The sequence below is a fragment of the Poecilia latipinna genome, unplaced genomic scaffold, assembly GCF_001443285.1.
Source record: "Poecilia latipinna isolate Pla-1442-1.1 unplaced genomic scaffold, P_latipinna-1.0 Scaffold816, whole genome shotgun sequence".
Lineage (NCBI taxonomy): Eukaryota > Metazoa > Chordata > Actinopteri > Cyprinodontiformes > Poeciliidae > Poecilia > Poecilia latipinna.
Genome location: NW_015113432.1, coordinates 113,156 through 129,667, shown reverse-complemented (window position 1 = coordinate 129,667; position 16,512 = coordinate 113,156). Strand labels below are relative to the sequence as shown.

General features: G+C 37.6%; 1 protein-coding gene across 1 annotated transcript in view; it reads left to right on the top strand.

Moving 5' to 3' along the window:
• Nucleotides 1-16,512, top strand: part of LOC106956425 (prickle-like protein 2) — a 48,462-nt gene that overhangs the window by 20,039 nt on the left and 11,911 nt on the right. Inside the window, exon 2 of the mRNA XM_015047256.1 lies at nt 13,920-14,104. Within this exon, the coding sequence (XP_014902742.1) occupies nt 13,973-14,104 (132 nt within the window). The 5' untranslated portion in view covers nt 13,920-13,972. The remainder of the gene's footprint in view (nt 1-13,919; nt 14,105-16,512) is intronic.

Sequence of the window (16,512 nt, the reverse complement as noted above, 5' to 3'; positions counted from 1 at the left end):
GGGCTGCTGTTGGTCCAGCAGAGAGGCTGACACACCACCATCAGTGGAGCAGTGGGTTACTGTTTGGGTCCTGTCAACACTGCTTTACTCTGTCACTGTCAGTAAGTGCAAATGCTGCTATTAAGCGTTAGGTAAAGAACACGCCATTGTATTTCAACAGGAAAATTGCAACTTTGATGCTTATCTGCAGACATGAAGGGTTGGAGGAATCAAGCTGGACATACCCTCCCCCCGCAGCCTACGGTCATTTTATTGAGATGATGGAGAAAGTGCCCGAGGTTTCCTCTAATTCCTCTAGTTGTATGTAGCAAAGAGTAATGTGGCACTGTTGCTCCCCTGCCTGCTACTACAATTTTTCCTCATGTACAAAAAAGCTCATTTGGGTTGTTTGAAAATATTTCTGGGCAGGAAAACTTAAATGAGAACCACCCATCACTCTTGTTAGGCTACAGCAGGTTGAAAAAAAGTAACCTGTTTTATAGTTTCATACATCCAACTGGTGCATAATGTAATCAAGCCATTTATTACCCATGTACTAAAAGTGTTGCATGTTAGTTTGCTTTCTTTGTATTCTTATAATTATTGAGATCATACAATGACTTAAATCTCATCTGTAATACAATACAACTGCACCCACCTTGTTCCTAGTGGTTCTGCTTTCTATGAGTTCAGTTAAATTATTTTTATTTTTTGTCTGTCACAAAAAATTACACACTTTCCTAAGATGTCCTTTCAAAGCTTGAATATGAAAAAAACATGCATATCCGTTATGCTGTTTGGGACTCCACTGCTAATCTCACAAAGATTAACCTGTGGCTTCAGTTTATGAGCGCTAAAGATGGATTATTCCTGCAATCAGTGGATTATTTCCCACAGACGAGGAAACAAGATAAAAGTGGCTGAAGAATCTAAATTTAACATGACCACCAAAACCCCAGCAGGTGCACTCTGAAAATCCTTTCGTCACTGCTAGGAAAATGAAAACAGATTAAAAAGATTAACAGCAATGCTGAGAGCAGATATCAGGTTTGGTTTTAGGTTTCAGAAATAAGTAATATAGTTGTGTCCTTCTATAATTGGAAATAATTTGTTAGTGGTTTACATTGTGGTGTTTCACTCACTTATCACTTTCTCAACCTACAAATGGGAATGACTCCATAGACAAATGTGTCACTAATGTCCTCTAAGTGATTTGAAGGCCTATAAATTACAATAAATGAATAAATTAAGGAATGAATTAAGTTTCATCTTTAGCTCTGATCTTGTCTGCATCAGTGTAGTTAAAAGATAAATTATGCTGACATGAATAAACAATCCTTTATGCTAATCTTTGAAAGATGAAGGGAGAATATTACCCATTTCAGATAATAAGGTTGCTGTTCTCATGTTCTTTTTTAATATTGGCTTTTTGTTTTTACATGTGGAAAATCTCCTTTTAGCCAAATTAATTTGCTCACTGGATTATGTTATATAGGAATAAGTAATTTTGTGAAAATTTGATAAAACCCCCTTTTTTCATTTATTTTGCTTCTGGACCCTATTCGTCCCATTAAATCTTCTGAAAAATGGCAGATCAACCCCCCCTGAACTATCTCCTGCTGGTAGGTTATATTTATTGGAGTCATAAAACCACATTTCCTTACAGAACATTATAGGCAGATAACAGAAAATTACTTTACATAATCAGCCAGCAAAGTGGTTTTAAATATACTCTTGTTATGTTGTCTAATCTTTTTTGTTAAATAGCCCACAGCAGTTCAGTTCATTTGTACCTTTAAATGCTTGGGTACAACAAAATCAAAACTGCAATAGTAGGAAATTAGAATGAGGAAAAATAACTGGTGCCCATCAAAATAACAATAAATAGTGAATAGCAGTGGTAGGAGTTTCATTTCTGGAATAAATAACATCGATTGGGTCATTTTTTTTTGTAGTGCGGTTCCATAAAACTGCTTTATTTTTGACTGAACGTTATGCCATCAGAATCTCACACCAACCTATTTCTTGTGTTTTGCTTGCTGCTGGGAGTGTTATCAAACACTTGCTCCTGCAGAACACTAAGGCAAACTGTCCTCGCTTACTCATTTGCATCAGAAGACCGGCCGAGGTGAAAAAGGGTGATACCAGATTTCATCCGTCTGCGGTCCTGTAAAATTGATTACATCAGTCGATTATGTAAGCGAGGGAATGAGATGATGAGCCATCAAATTAGTTCCAGTGTAGCTCCGGGTGCCAGCATGAAGGGTGCCAGTGTTGGCTGATGAAAGCAATATTTAAAAAAGGGTGGCAAAGCGAATTAGTTTAATTAGTAAAAGCAAAACTATAATCTAAATCCTGCCGCACTGCCACAGCTCCTTTTTTCTAGACATGAAAGGGCACATGGCACTGATTAGAAGTGCTCTGAGGGTGAGCTGGATATGTATGAACCTTTTCTAAGTCTTGCATGTGGAACGAGAAGAAAGCAGCATTTCTAAGCTGACAACAAAAAAACTCAGCAATTAAAGAGCTGCTTCACTTGTACACTGCAGGCAAATTTGCTCAAGTTAAACAGATTTCCAAATGCAAAACATAGATTTGATGTTGGTTTTGTTTTTTTTTTTTTTTTTTTTTTCTCAGATTCATATTTTGACTCTGACTGTTTCATGATTGTGATGGCAAAGCTTTATCTATACTCTCTTCTGGATGCAAACATCTGTGCGCTGGGGCTTTACATGCTGGATGTAAACTGCATGATTATGTCCCGAATATACTACATATCGTCGTAAGCCATTTTGAAAATGAAATTCACATTTCTTGCTTTCTCATACGAGTTAGACTTTAAGTTAGTCTCATTCTAAACTATTGTAGATACACCTGTTCAACAACTTGTTTGCATAAATAGTGTAATAACTAATCACGTGGCAGCAACACAATGGAGAATAAAAGGAATTGAAGTGGCTTCAACTTTGAATAGTCGTTGCCAAAAACAAACTGCTGATCTACAGGGATTTTAATACCAGATCATCCCTCTGGTTTACAGAGAGTAGTCTAAAGATGAGACAATTTTCAGTGAGAAGCTCTTGTGGGGACAAAAAAAAGCCTTGTTGATCTCAGAGGACAAAGATCAAACTGGCTTGAGATGATAGAAAAGAAAAAATGAGTTGATTCTACACAGTCACCAGATTTTAGTCCAGTAGAGCACCTTTAGGATGTGGTAAAACAGGATATTTGAGCCATGGACGCATATCTGACGAATCTGCAGCAGCTGCATGATGCTTTGATGTCAATATTGACCCAGAAAATATTTCTGGGACCTTGCTGAATCTGTAACATGAAGGATAAAGGCAGTTCTGATGGCAAAAAATGAAGAGTCTATCCTGGTACTAGCAATATGTATCTAAGAAAGTGGGCTTAGAGGATATACTTGGCCAAAAATTGGATTGACTAAAGCAGTACCCTGTTTTTGTTTGTTTGTTTTTTAAGTGGCTTTTGTTAAAATGGGTAAACTGAACCATCCTGTGGTTCTTGGAAGATGTGTCAAACACTGACAGATATATAGAAACTGTTTTAGCTGAAGCCTTTAGACCTCCTCCTGTACTACTGGACGTTCTGGTTCTTTGCAGGAGCGAGGCTGTTAAAATTTGCGAAGAGCTTCCATTATCTCCAGAGGAGTGAAGGAGAGGAACACATTGCTTCTGCTCTCAGCTTTCTGGTGCAGAATGATAAATGATCCGACAGCCTTCACAATCGCAGGAAAAGCAAGGCTGGCGAAAAATCCTGCTGCCGAGTCCGTAAAAGGCGTTGGCTGATTAATGACTGTATGTTGGACTAATAACTTCACTCAGTGTTTGTTTACTGTTACATAATTGCCTACATACAGCACTGACAGTGGCTGACAACTCCGAACCTGCTGAGACAATTAGAGTCCTCCTTTTGTTTGGCGTTTGTGTGAACAGGGAGTCAGTTTGAGACCTCCAGTGTTTTAGATTGCAGCTGTCTAATTACATAAATAATATTCCAGAGTAATCTCCATCTCCCTGTTCGTATAGGACGGCACTTTTTTAGTAAATAGAAAATGTAAAAACTAAAGACACGCTCTATAGAGGGAACGTACTGTGCCTCCAGAAAATATCTGCACGCCTTTCCATTTCCTTACATTACAGTCTCATTCTAAAATAAATTTGAGGAGTTTCTGTTTCTCTCAGAGATCTACATAATGGCAAAGTTAAAACATGTTTCACACATATCTCCACATTTGTTAGTATCTTACTTTCTAAACAGTCAAATCCCTGACTTCATATTTTGTTGAACCACTATTGACAGCAAATACAGCCTCTGGTATTCCTGCTTTTGTGTCTGTGAGCTTTGTTTTGGTATTTTCCCCATTTTCTTCTCTGTGGATCCTCTCAAACTCAGTCAGCTTGAATGAGCAGTGTTGCTTTCACTCATTTAGAGGACTTCTCAGAGATGTTCAATTGGATTTGAGTAATCTCTGACTGGACCACCAAAGGAAATTCACAGACTGCTTTGAAGTCACTCCTTTCTTATTTTGGCTCTGTTTATTGGGTTAACGTTAGGCTTAGAGATGTTGGGCTGGATGGATGGACGGAAACAGAGAGAGACAGACAGATAGATAAATAGAGATTTTTTAAATAAAAGCCAGGGAACTTTTCTTGTAATCATCTCATCTCAGATTTGTTTTGGCAAAATTCAAGCAAGGCACTATTAGAGTTCTGCCTGTACATACCCTGAAAAGACAAAGAACTGAGTTTCATCTTCCAAGGGGTCAAGAATAAAATTACATAAAACTGTCCTTGGTGGCCTTGTTTGGGAAGTGCTTTCAGCTTATTTTTCCAGCATGTTTTCAGGGCAGGAATTGTTTTTATGCATGGTGTCTGAGAAATGTGATTCTGGAGTGCCTATGTTGGGAAAGGACGTCCAGAGACTTCTATAAATCAGAAACGTTTGTTCTTGTAAAGTATCACGTCTTTGCCAGAAAGAACTATGTTCTTGTACTGGCAGCCATGGAGGAGAGAAAACATTTTAATGTTTTTGCTGAGAATGTATTGGCCTTAATGGACCGTTCTGTTCTCGCTTTACTCAGTTTGATCAGATCCCAAGAGGATCCTTGTCGTTCCAAGCTTCAGTTTGTGAATAATGGTGACTGCTGCAAACCCTTTCTAGATTTGTTTCTTTCCCAAACATAATTTGGCTTCTGAATTCCCTTTATTGCTTCGAGACCTTGTATAGACTAGTGTGCTTCATTTCAAATCAGTCCATTCAGTTGAATTTACAACAGCTGGACTCCAGTCAAGATACAGAAACATCTTAGGGCTGATCAGTGGAGATCAGATACACCTGGACTCTGTTTTGAGTGTCAAAACAAGAGGTCTGATCACTCATCTATCTTTTACATTTAAATATTTGTATTGTTTAAAGATAAACAAAACCTGCAGTCATATTGTCATTATTCCCTGATTATTGTAGAATTCTTAAAAAGAAAAAAAAATCAAAACCCAACCATATTCAGAAGAAAAGAAATGTGAATACTTATTGCGCTGCACAAAGAGAATAAATATTAGTTTGGCATTACTTTTTCATGGTGTTTACTGGTTCTGTTCTGCATGTTAAGAGTTAATAAAGCCGCGGTCCAGCTCTGTGCTTCAGCTGAGCACCTTCTCTCATGTCAGCTTTTACATAAATAAGAGCTTTTCCTCTCCATCATTCGCTCTCCTTCTCTTTCTCTTATGCACACCCACACAGAGCCTGTCAGAGGCACATGAGGATGGGTGGAGGAAGGAGAGAGGTGGGTGAAGCATGACACGTGAAAAAAGGAGCAGCGTTGCTCTTAACACTGAATCCGCAGCCCTTTATCTGTTGTTTCGCAGTATTTCTTGTTCTGTCCCTCTTTTTCTCACAAAAACCATATGTTTCCAAGTGTAATCCCTCTCTGAGGAATTCTAGCTATTGTGAATTTTTTTCTCCTCTCTTTGCTCTGAAAATTACATTATACTTGTGAATATCTGCCCTCTCCTGGCAAAGAGATTTTGAATAATCTCATTTAATTCGTGTGTAAATGAGGGCTCCGCTAATTGGTCTGAATGGAAGGAGATGAAAGTGACGGTAAAAATATCAGGTTCAGTGACAATTTGGGCTCTGTGAGCCGTAAAAAAAAAAAAAAAAGGTTACAGCAGGTACATTATCCTTTGTTTAACCCGGTCCTTGTACATGCTAGGAGAAAAGCTCAGAAGAAAATTTTTCTCAGCAGAGATGATGGCTAGAAATAAGAGCTATTACTTTCAGGTTTGTTTCTTTGCTTGTACTTTCGTGTTACATCAATAAAGTCACACATTTCTGCAGATACTCGTGGATGGCTGTTGTTCAAGACTTTGCACACCAATTGGTTGCCATGGTAGCTCGCAGGGTTTTTTTTTTTTCTTCAGCTGACCCACAGTTAGATGGTTAGATGGCTGCTGCCTCACTAAAAACACTTCAGATGAGCTGTCTCCTCATCCATGTAAAAGTCGCTGCACCTGACTGAAATTGCTTTTATCAGTGTCAGATGTATGGAAATAAAATTGGATTTTTCTCAAATTGAATGCATCTTTAAAGGTATCAGGCACTTTTTGTAGAGTGGCCAAAAAGAGATTTCTTTTTTTAATTTCTAATTTTAACAATGAGACGCTTTACTGAAACTGGTTCTTTCCTTTGTAAGTACAAAGTCAATTTCAAGTCACATAATTATGATGTGTAGTCAAGGTTCTCAGGAACCTCAAGTCTAGGTTATTACAAACTTACTCACAGCCCTTCTTCTTTTTAAAATTTTACACAATCACAAATTATAATATTTTTCATTAGATTGTATGATAGCCCAAAACCCAGTAGTGCATAATTGTGAAATAAAAGGAACATGATAAATCATTTTTATGTACGATATTCTTGCTTAAATCTGTCAATAACTGAGACACAAAAAAGTAAACAAAAAGGTAAGATTGCATAAAATGTATAGTATATGTGCAGTAGAGCAATTCAAAAACAGGGCTTATGCAATTTATAAATTAAGAGGCGTAAGTGTTAGTGTTTATATGTATATTTGAGTATGTTTCATACACCTTTTAATATAGTGCCATTAATTTGTAAGAGATGAGCCCTGAACTGACCCATTAAAACATTGATATTTGATCCCAACTTACTGTTAATTTTATAATAAAATGCATGTATGAAAGAAAAAGGTTCTAGTATCAGTTTTCTGACTGTTATGCTAATGTTAAACTAGTCTGTGCAGGTAGGATATTTTAGTACCTTTAACAATCTATTTTTTCTGCAATCATCTTCTCCAATATGAGCCCTGCAGGCAACATTTATTAAAAGATTATGTTTTTTAAGACCTCTAGTTTGTTTTAACTAGTTTGACAAACCACTATGAAGAGTCAAAATTACACTATATTAGAGGAAACACAAACAGCTTTTTGATCTTGATGTGATCAACAATGTTCTACTTTTACAATATAAAAGCTTTAATTTATCAGCAATCGTTACCTTCTGACTGCTTCAAGAATTGGTTAGTTTCTCAGAGGGAAACAAGTTTAGTTGTTTGCATTCTACAACTTGGCCACTAGATGTCACTAAATCCCACATGTTCCTCCTTTAACAAACAAAAGTGTCAGTTTCACATTTTCTCTTTTTCTGCTTCATTGTCTCCTCTGCTTTCTGTCTTGCCTGATACCTGGAGATTAATATGAGTGTAACGCCTTAAAAAATGGCTTAGTTAGAGAAGAGGAGAGGGGTGAAGTCCCACTGTGTTGAAATCTTCTTGGCAGCTGTGACATATAAAAAGGCCGTGACGCATCATTCCATGCTTTAAATGAAATTAAAAGTACATAAATAAGTTGTCACCATTAGCGTTACTGCACATCTGACAGATCATAAAATACAGCAGTAGGCTGGCAATGCAGCTGTGCCTCTTGTCAGGTCTATTTGATGCTGTCTCATTTTGTTAAATGCCTGCTGTTCCTTCTTATGATCTCTCGTCGTGCATCTTCTTGCCTTCTTTCACCTGTACTAAGGAGGATGGCAGAAGAGGAGGTGACAGTAAAAGATCATGTCATGGTCAGAGTGCAAATCCAAATTAAACACGACTGATTTTGTGCACTAAACCAATAAACATGAACAGAAACATAGAGCCTGACACTAACCTCTAAATGCTATCAAAGTTTACTTTAGTCCTTTGAGAATCCATTGCTGTATCGATTGAGTTGCTCATCATGTTCATAGAGGTTTGACGTTGAGTAAAATCTGTGGGGGATGGTGTGTTATAGTTGTAACACACCATCGTTGTTGTGAGAAGCATTCAGATTTTATGCACCACAAATCTGGAACAAACTTTCAGAAATGTCAGAGATACTGAGGCACTAAGTTCCTTTAAATCAAGACTAAAACCTCATTGCTTTTGAGATGCCTTTGATTAATAATGACTGGAACATTGATTCATTTTAGTCTTCAATCAATGTTTGATAATGATTACTCTTGATTTGACGATGGTATTTACCATCTACCTTTTTGCTGAAATGTGTTACACAAACATCCTTGACTTGATTTGACTATACACTTCAACAATGTAACCATTTTCCTCAGAATTTATTTATTTTTAACCTCTGTTAGTGTTGCGGACGTCCAAAGGGGAGTCCAAAACCAAGAAGTTTATGTAGGTTACGTTCACTGAAACTGAGAGGGTCCTCTTCCTTTAGAGGTCTTGCTGTTTCAATGTCACTGTACTTGGAATACACATGCTGTTGTCCATCTCAAATGCAGATTTAAATGAAATCAAAACAATACTCCATTTTTTTTTTGAGTGAAAGAAAACACTGAAAATTACTGATTTTGAACATGAGTGGCTGGATTTAAACATATAGAGTGGATGAATATAGATTAATCCACACAGAGGTGGATGAATCAAAAATATTAGGAATATTCAACAAGAAAAAAAAAAATCAACAACCTTCCATCACAGAACTTCAGCCTTGGTTCAGGATTCTCCTAGAAAGTACTCCTCCCCTAGTGGGGAAGCCTCTGGGGTAACTTTTCAACCCTAGTTATCTGATTTGCTTTTAGTTCCTGCTGTAGAAGCAACAAAGGGAGAAAGTCCAAGAAAAGTAACAGAATCCTGCAAAAGGTGACTCAATTGAAAACCCTAAAGTCTAAAGCTTTCCATTTCATTAGATCTCATAAAGTGATTTTATTAACTTGTGTGAGCTAATGTAAAACTGTACTAAGTCATGAAATCACTGGATGCTGTCCAGCTTTGTCAGTTTCTGTATAAACCTTTTTTTCCCCCTGAAATATAAAACTGTAGTTACTTTCATACACCGAACTAAAGCAAACAGGAAACCAAACAACATCTCACTCCAACTCCATGAGCAACACCGTAAATAAACCTTTACAAGTGCAATATTGTTCTTTTCCCCTCAGTGTTATAATCCATCTGTCAAAAAAAAAAAATGTCCCAAAATTAGCCCCCTCCAGGAAGTAGAACTTCACAACTTGCCTCCCCCTGCGTGAGTTGCTGGGTAAGAACAGAGGAGTGTGTTTGTGACAAACCGGTCGTGCTTGCGAGTGTGTATTACGTCAAAAAGTCACACTCATCAGCGGCCTTCTGTACAATGTGACTGTTCAGTCAAAAGTTTGAGTGTGAGGATGACACGTTGCTTTGGAGCTGCCGGGCACGGAAGCTGTCTCTGTTTAACAATGCACAGCGGAGACTTACAGTACATCTTAATAGGCGGAGTGCAAGGGGACCATTAATCTGAGCACTGGTGCAAACAGTGATGTTGTCATCTCCTCAAAGTGTTTGCAGAGAACATGCCACAGCCTTCTCTGTGAATTTGCTATGGCTATGCAACAGAGAAACAGGATGAACATTGCATTCATTTCAATCCATTAACCTCCCTACACTTGGATTTTGTTTGGAGTTTCATTAAATCCAGATTAATGGAAGCATTAAAGTGTTTTGCTGGCGGCACACTACTGTCACAAAGTATAACTCATCTTTTTATTATTACAGACTTTTGTTGGCTTGGACAGTGTATGCTAAAAACTGTCTTTGTGACTTGAAGTTAGAGTGAGAAGATCATTTCTGAAGTTCAAAGCACAATTGTGAGATCTTAGCTGTAGCTTCACAACCCAGCTGAGTTCCTCTGTAAATAAATATTAAAATCTCACCCAAAATACTAAATAAACCTTGCTTCACAATTCCTTCAAAGCAACATATTTCCTACCACTTTTTTTCCCCTTTCATATAACATTCCATTAATAGGTTTGGGGATGTATACTCCATCAACAACCAGTTTTTGCTAAGCCTACAGTCACTGTCTGTTGAATGTCAGCATTTTCTCCATGATCATGTTGGCCATAACCAACCATTTCTCCATTAACAATTGTTTGTAGTTACGCAATGTTTCCAGAAACAGAATTGTGGGTATTTATTAGCTGTGATTTATCAATCTACCCATCCATTAATTCTTCCATTTCAACAAGCATATAATCAGATGTAACCAATACAACTAAGATAGATCTAAATTCTGTTATGTTTAATTTAATTCAGTCCTACTTCAGTGCGGTCAAACTTATATTTAACTGCAATTTTCTTGAAATTATAATAATCAAAGAAGCACAGTAGATTGAATGAGATATTTTACTGTGCAGTAACCTTCTTCCCTAGAAAGCATGTGGAGACAGTGGAAAGAAACAACCTTTTCTTAACAGGAAGCAAGAAGTTATAAAGGAAAATTAGTTTGAACTTCCAATTTAACAATCCCATTTGTACTATCGGTTTTTGTTAGAGTTTATTATTTTCCAAGGATAGTTCTTTGTTTTCTGGTAGTGATAAATGATACAATAAATGTAGATAAATATAATTTCTAAGAGCTCAGATAATACATTAGGTGAAAGATCGTTATAGTAGCTTCTAGAAGTTACTAGAAGTTGCTTCTAGTAACTTCAAGCTAGATGAGCTTGTGATAGAGATTAAGAGAAAAGGGGCTGAGAATCTGTTGGCCTCAGAAGCACACCATGATGCAAAACAAATGCCATTTTCACCCTGATATTGTCAGTGCCAGAGTGTAATTAGTACTTGATTTCAGGCTTTCCAGTATTGTACCCCTGATCTCATTCCTTGCCATCACAGTAAGTCATGTTTGAACTGATGTCTACTCACTCAGTCTCTGTGCACTAATGACAAAGAGCCTCAGGCCAGGCTAGACGCTCAAGGTTACTCCCCTGCGATCCGTCTTCACAAAGAAATCAGCAACCCTCATCTTAGAGAAATAAAGAAAATCTAGATCTGCTGGGATAGAGGCTGACTCACTGGCTCAGTCTGTTCAGATGTCTTCTGTTTCTTGGCCACAGCTTAAGCCGCTCCCCCCGAAGCCCCCACTCTGATTTCTAATCTTTAGGAAATAGTATTATTGCCTGAAACTATAACAGAGAAGAGCCGTCTGCTTGTTTCGAGAGAAATCCTTTTGATTCGCGGATGTCAGGCCCTGTTCACAGTTTCTCACCTGCCATCATCTGCTGTTGTTTCAGTCAGTGAACTGCAAAGACCTCGATACGTGACCTGCAGACATAACAAAGGCCTCGTCTGCTGCTGTGTTTTCTGCACTGACATGCCTGATCGCGCTCTCTGATGATATCCAACAACCTGAAGTTAAACGATCTCTTTCAAATGTTAAGTCATATATAATTCTGATGATGCTACGTTTTCATTCCAATGATCTTCTAATACCTATCCACTCAGCGGCTATTAAATTAACAACCAACAGGATGTAAACACGACTCAATCTCGTGTTCGATCTTGGTTCGCTAAATATTCCTGCTGCCTGGAAAATGACTTGCATGTCGTTTTCATACTTTGGTGGTGGAGGCGATGCCTATTCCTGTTAATTATTCATAAGTCAGTAATGTGTGCATCTGTTCTCCTCTCAGACAGAAAGAAGGAGGAGGAGAAAAGCAAACTGATCATCTAAAGATAAATTAGATTGCTCTGCAAGTTTTAGGGTTATATTTTGGGGTGATATGCGCCTTTTTTTGTGGGAACTCAATGGAAACCAGGGAGATGTTACTCCTTATCTGTGTTGGAAAGCTTAAAATATATTTCCAAATAAGAATCCAGATTGAATCATGCCCTTTTTGACTGCATGTGTTTTTATCTGGGACCTGCCATTGTGATTCTGATCTCAAGGGTGCAGAGAGAAGCATTTTTAAGGTAAATTTTCAACCTAAAGGGCTTTGAGCTGAAAAGGTGTATTTCTTTGAATCTTAAGCGATCACTATGGTAACACATGGTGAACACCTAATCTGTTTCAGCTGAGAAAAAGAAATCTGCAACCTTTCCAATGATTCTTTTCCTGATGATATCCATATATTCATTCTCGCTGAATATATTATGTCTGCAGGTTAATTATGGCACCAACTGAAGCCGACTTACAGGCTATAACACAATCAGAATGTTTCATGTTGCCACGGAATCACAGATTGTCCACATTTAGTGAGGGAGGCAGAAATGGCATAGTGAATGACAAGGCTTTTTTCATTTGATCCTTTTCCACATAGAAGTGTATTTTTACCACAGTCTGCAACATCTTAAGCCTTTTGTTTACTTAAAAACCAAAAATCAATTATCACAGCATTACAGTCCCCAAATCTGGCGTTTGTATAAGAGTGACAAGAAAAAATGCCTCTGTTGAAAAAAGTTCTGTCCGCGAATTGCCAGAACCTTTATTTGTTTTTATTTTAGAAAATTAATCCAGCAACTCATCCTGAACACGCTTTTTCACCCATGAAACATGGACGGGAAAAATAACATTGTGCTGATGCTTCGGCACAGACAGGAGGACCGGTCAGAGCTGATGGATAGATAGATAGAAGGAGCTAGACGCAGCGTAATAATAGAAGAGAAACTAATAGATGTTAAACAAGACATGAGACTGGGATAAAGGTTCACCTTCAAGTCGGAGAAAGACTCTAAGCAAACAACCAGAGCTACGTGATGGCTTAGATCGCAGCATATTTATTTGTTTGAAATAACTCAGAGTTCAGAGTTAAATACAACAATATGTTGCGAGACTTATAAATTACTGTTCAGAAATGCAAAGATGAATCAAATAACCTCTCAGTTTTTTGTATGCAAAGTTTGTAGAAATATACTATAAACAACCAGGGGTCAGAATACAAATACATCTTTCCAGCTTTTCATTTCATAGTTATGACTTTTGCTTTTGTTTGTAGCATAAAACCCTTAAATTAGACGTAAACATATGAAATTGTTACATTACAGGAAAGAGTTAAAGGGATGTAAATACTTTCGATGAAAAACCAAACAAAAGGAAACATTAGAAAAAATATGCCTAAACTAAATGAAGTTATTTCCTAATAAATGTAGGAAATTTTCAACTTTACGTTTCATAATTATGTCCCTACCACCACAGATACTAGCAGAAGAGATAAAGTCAGTCACAAATGACGAGAGAAGTGAAGTTAGGAGCCTTTTTTTCTGAAAGGAAACATTTTAGAGCTATCACTTTAAAACAGCTCATGTAAATGATTTTTTTTTTCTTTTTAATACGGTAAAATGCCAGTTTTACATGATGAAAAGGGTTTCCCAAGGAGCTGTTGGAGTCTTTGTGAGCTGGTGTCCTCTCTTCCTGATCCTCCTTCAGGAGTAATTTATGTTCTGAGATTAGACGGTGAAGGACCTACGTGATTGCAGACAGGAGAATAGACGAAGCAATGAGGCACAAATAAGACCAGTCATGACAATATCTGTCACCATAGCTTCGACGGTGAGAGGAGTGCAGAAACGTTTTAGGTCTTCCACCTAATTTCTCACACTGGTGCATTTATTTTGTAATTTTTGAGTGACACGCTCCTGTCTATTGCCTCCACAGGAATACCTGTGTCCACTAAACGGTTGTGTGTGGAAGAGCATGTTGTGACAGCCATGTCTCTGGAGATGGAAAAGACCATCACCAAGCTGATGTATGACTTCCAGAGGAACTCCACCTCCGACGATGACTCCGGTTGTGCTCTGGAAGAGTACGCTTGGGTTCCCCCCGGCCTCAACCCTGAGCAGGTATGAGCTCCATGATATTCAAGCTGCATTTTACGCTTGGTGCTTCATGAGTTGTTGCTGTTTTTCATTCTGACCACGCAGACCATATAAAATAAGTCAAAGCAATGGAAATTACTTATTCATCTGGTTTATCTAATTTGCAACACTTTCCTCACAATCTGAAGCTGTAAACAGGATTGTTTGACCAAAAGAGAAAAAAGCACATCCTGGTTGTTTTATTTCACCTTGTGTGTATTATTTCCTTTAGGTTATAATAGGAGGAAGAGAATGGGGCGGGATGTTCAATTACTAGGACTGAAATATCAGACATTTTATTGAAAAATACTTGAAGGGACATTTTTCAGCTAACAAGTTAAAAACTAAACGTATATGTAGGAAAATGTAGTGCCAGACAGAATGATAGTCTGAAGGGAAAAATGTGGATAAAATGGGCCATTTCACACATTGTTAAGAACAGCGAACTTTGATTAAAAAATATATTGAAGAATGGGAAATGATAGGCAGCTCAGTGAAAATGATCTACAAGGTTTTATAATGGAAACCAAAACCAGAAAGAGGTGGAGGAAAATGGAAAAGCACTACAATGGATCAAAGGATAGCCTGAAATGGCAAAAACTCTGTAATGGTCAAAAAAGGTCCTTTGCGAGTTCTATAATATAGGCACCTCTTTGAGAAGCCAAGCGATCTGCAATAAGTGCCCGCAAAGTTCCATTGTTGGAAAAATCACTTCCTCAAGATGTTCCAGATTGTCAAAGAACACACTCTGTGGCCAAGGGAGAAATAGCTAAACATAGAAATAACTATATTGTCATATGCTCAGAAAAAGAAAATCTGGCAATGAAATGTGTACTCCACAAGCTCCCTTCAACATCATCTTAAAACATTACTTAAACTAAGAATAAGAAATCACAAGTAAGTAATTATTAATAATAATAATTCTAGGTTGAGGGGCACAAACTGAATTGAAGTCACAGTTCAATGTAAAACTGTACTGATCAGGCATCATGCTTTGAGGACTTTTATCAACCTGTCCATCCATCCATCCATCCATCCATCCATCCATCCATCCGTCCGTCCATCCGTCCGTCCGTCCGTCCGTCCGTCCATCCATCCATCCATCCATCCATCCATCCATCCATCCATCCATCCATCCATCCATCCATCCGTCTGTCCATTTATCCATTATCCCCTGATTATGTGAGATCCAATCAACTTTTTCCAGCTCTGATCAATTTTATTGTCTGAACATGGCTGTAGGAATGAAACAAGTAGTGACGTTTCATTAGTGGGTAAATTTTAATTATGCTTTTGCTAGCCGGAGCTCAGTCTGTCCTTTATTTTAGTGAAATTAAAGTAATCGGAGTCAGTGAATGTTGGTTTGAATCTTATTGGAAATTCAATTTAGTTTATCTGAGCTTGCAGACACTACAGCTCCCTGTTTGTATCTATTTGCATCTTAACAGCCTTTTAATGCCATGCCTAACCAAGGTAATTGAATTAGTAGAAACCATCTCTACATCTTTAGTTTGTTTTTATTTTTCTCTTTAGTTTGTCTGTAGTTTTTGCTTTGTGTGACATTAACATGCATACATTTCTTCAACAGTTTCAGCTACAAACCATGTTGTCTTTGTTCCATAAGAGAAAGACACTAATACAACAGGCCACCTAGGGCTCTGTTAACAGATGACAGGAAGCCTGATAACAGTGATTTTCTCTAGTCAGCCATCTTGACAGGATGCTGAAAGAGGCTGCAGCCTCTGTCATCCAGCAGGAGGTGGAGGCAATTGAAGCTGCCTGTTTCTCTTTTAATGCACTTGAATGTAATGATTTTTAAGCCTGTCACTTCTGGTGTCTCTCCATACAATGCCATTAAAAAAGGAAATAATCATGTGTTAAGGCTCATTGAGCTGTCAGGAATCAAAATCTCCAAATTTGTCTACACTGAATCTATCATTAGGATTCAGCTGTGTTCCAATTGTCTTTCTAAAAGATTTTGTTTCCCAACTTTGGACTTTTGCTCAAGCATAACTTTTAGGTTAATGATAATTTGATTACTAAAAGACACAGTAGCTTGCGTGAGATGACTTAGGTTTATTAAGGTTCATAAAGCAATCTTTGTTGTCTCACAGTCCGTCAAAAATCTATCAAATTGGCAGTCTCTAATATCAATCCATCTTAAGATTGTTTCTTGACCTTTGCGTTAAGTGATATTTATCAAACATTTAAAGAAGAATCAGGGGTTGTTTTATTTTTTATAGAACAGTTTTGTGTAGTTTTCAGGCTTAAGATTTATTTATTTAAATTAAGAATAATAATGATTCAACAAAAGTTATAAAAAATTCTACAGGAAGTAGTAAAGAATCCATCCATCCATCCATCCATCCATCCATCCATCCATCCATCCATCC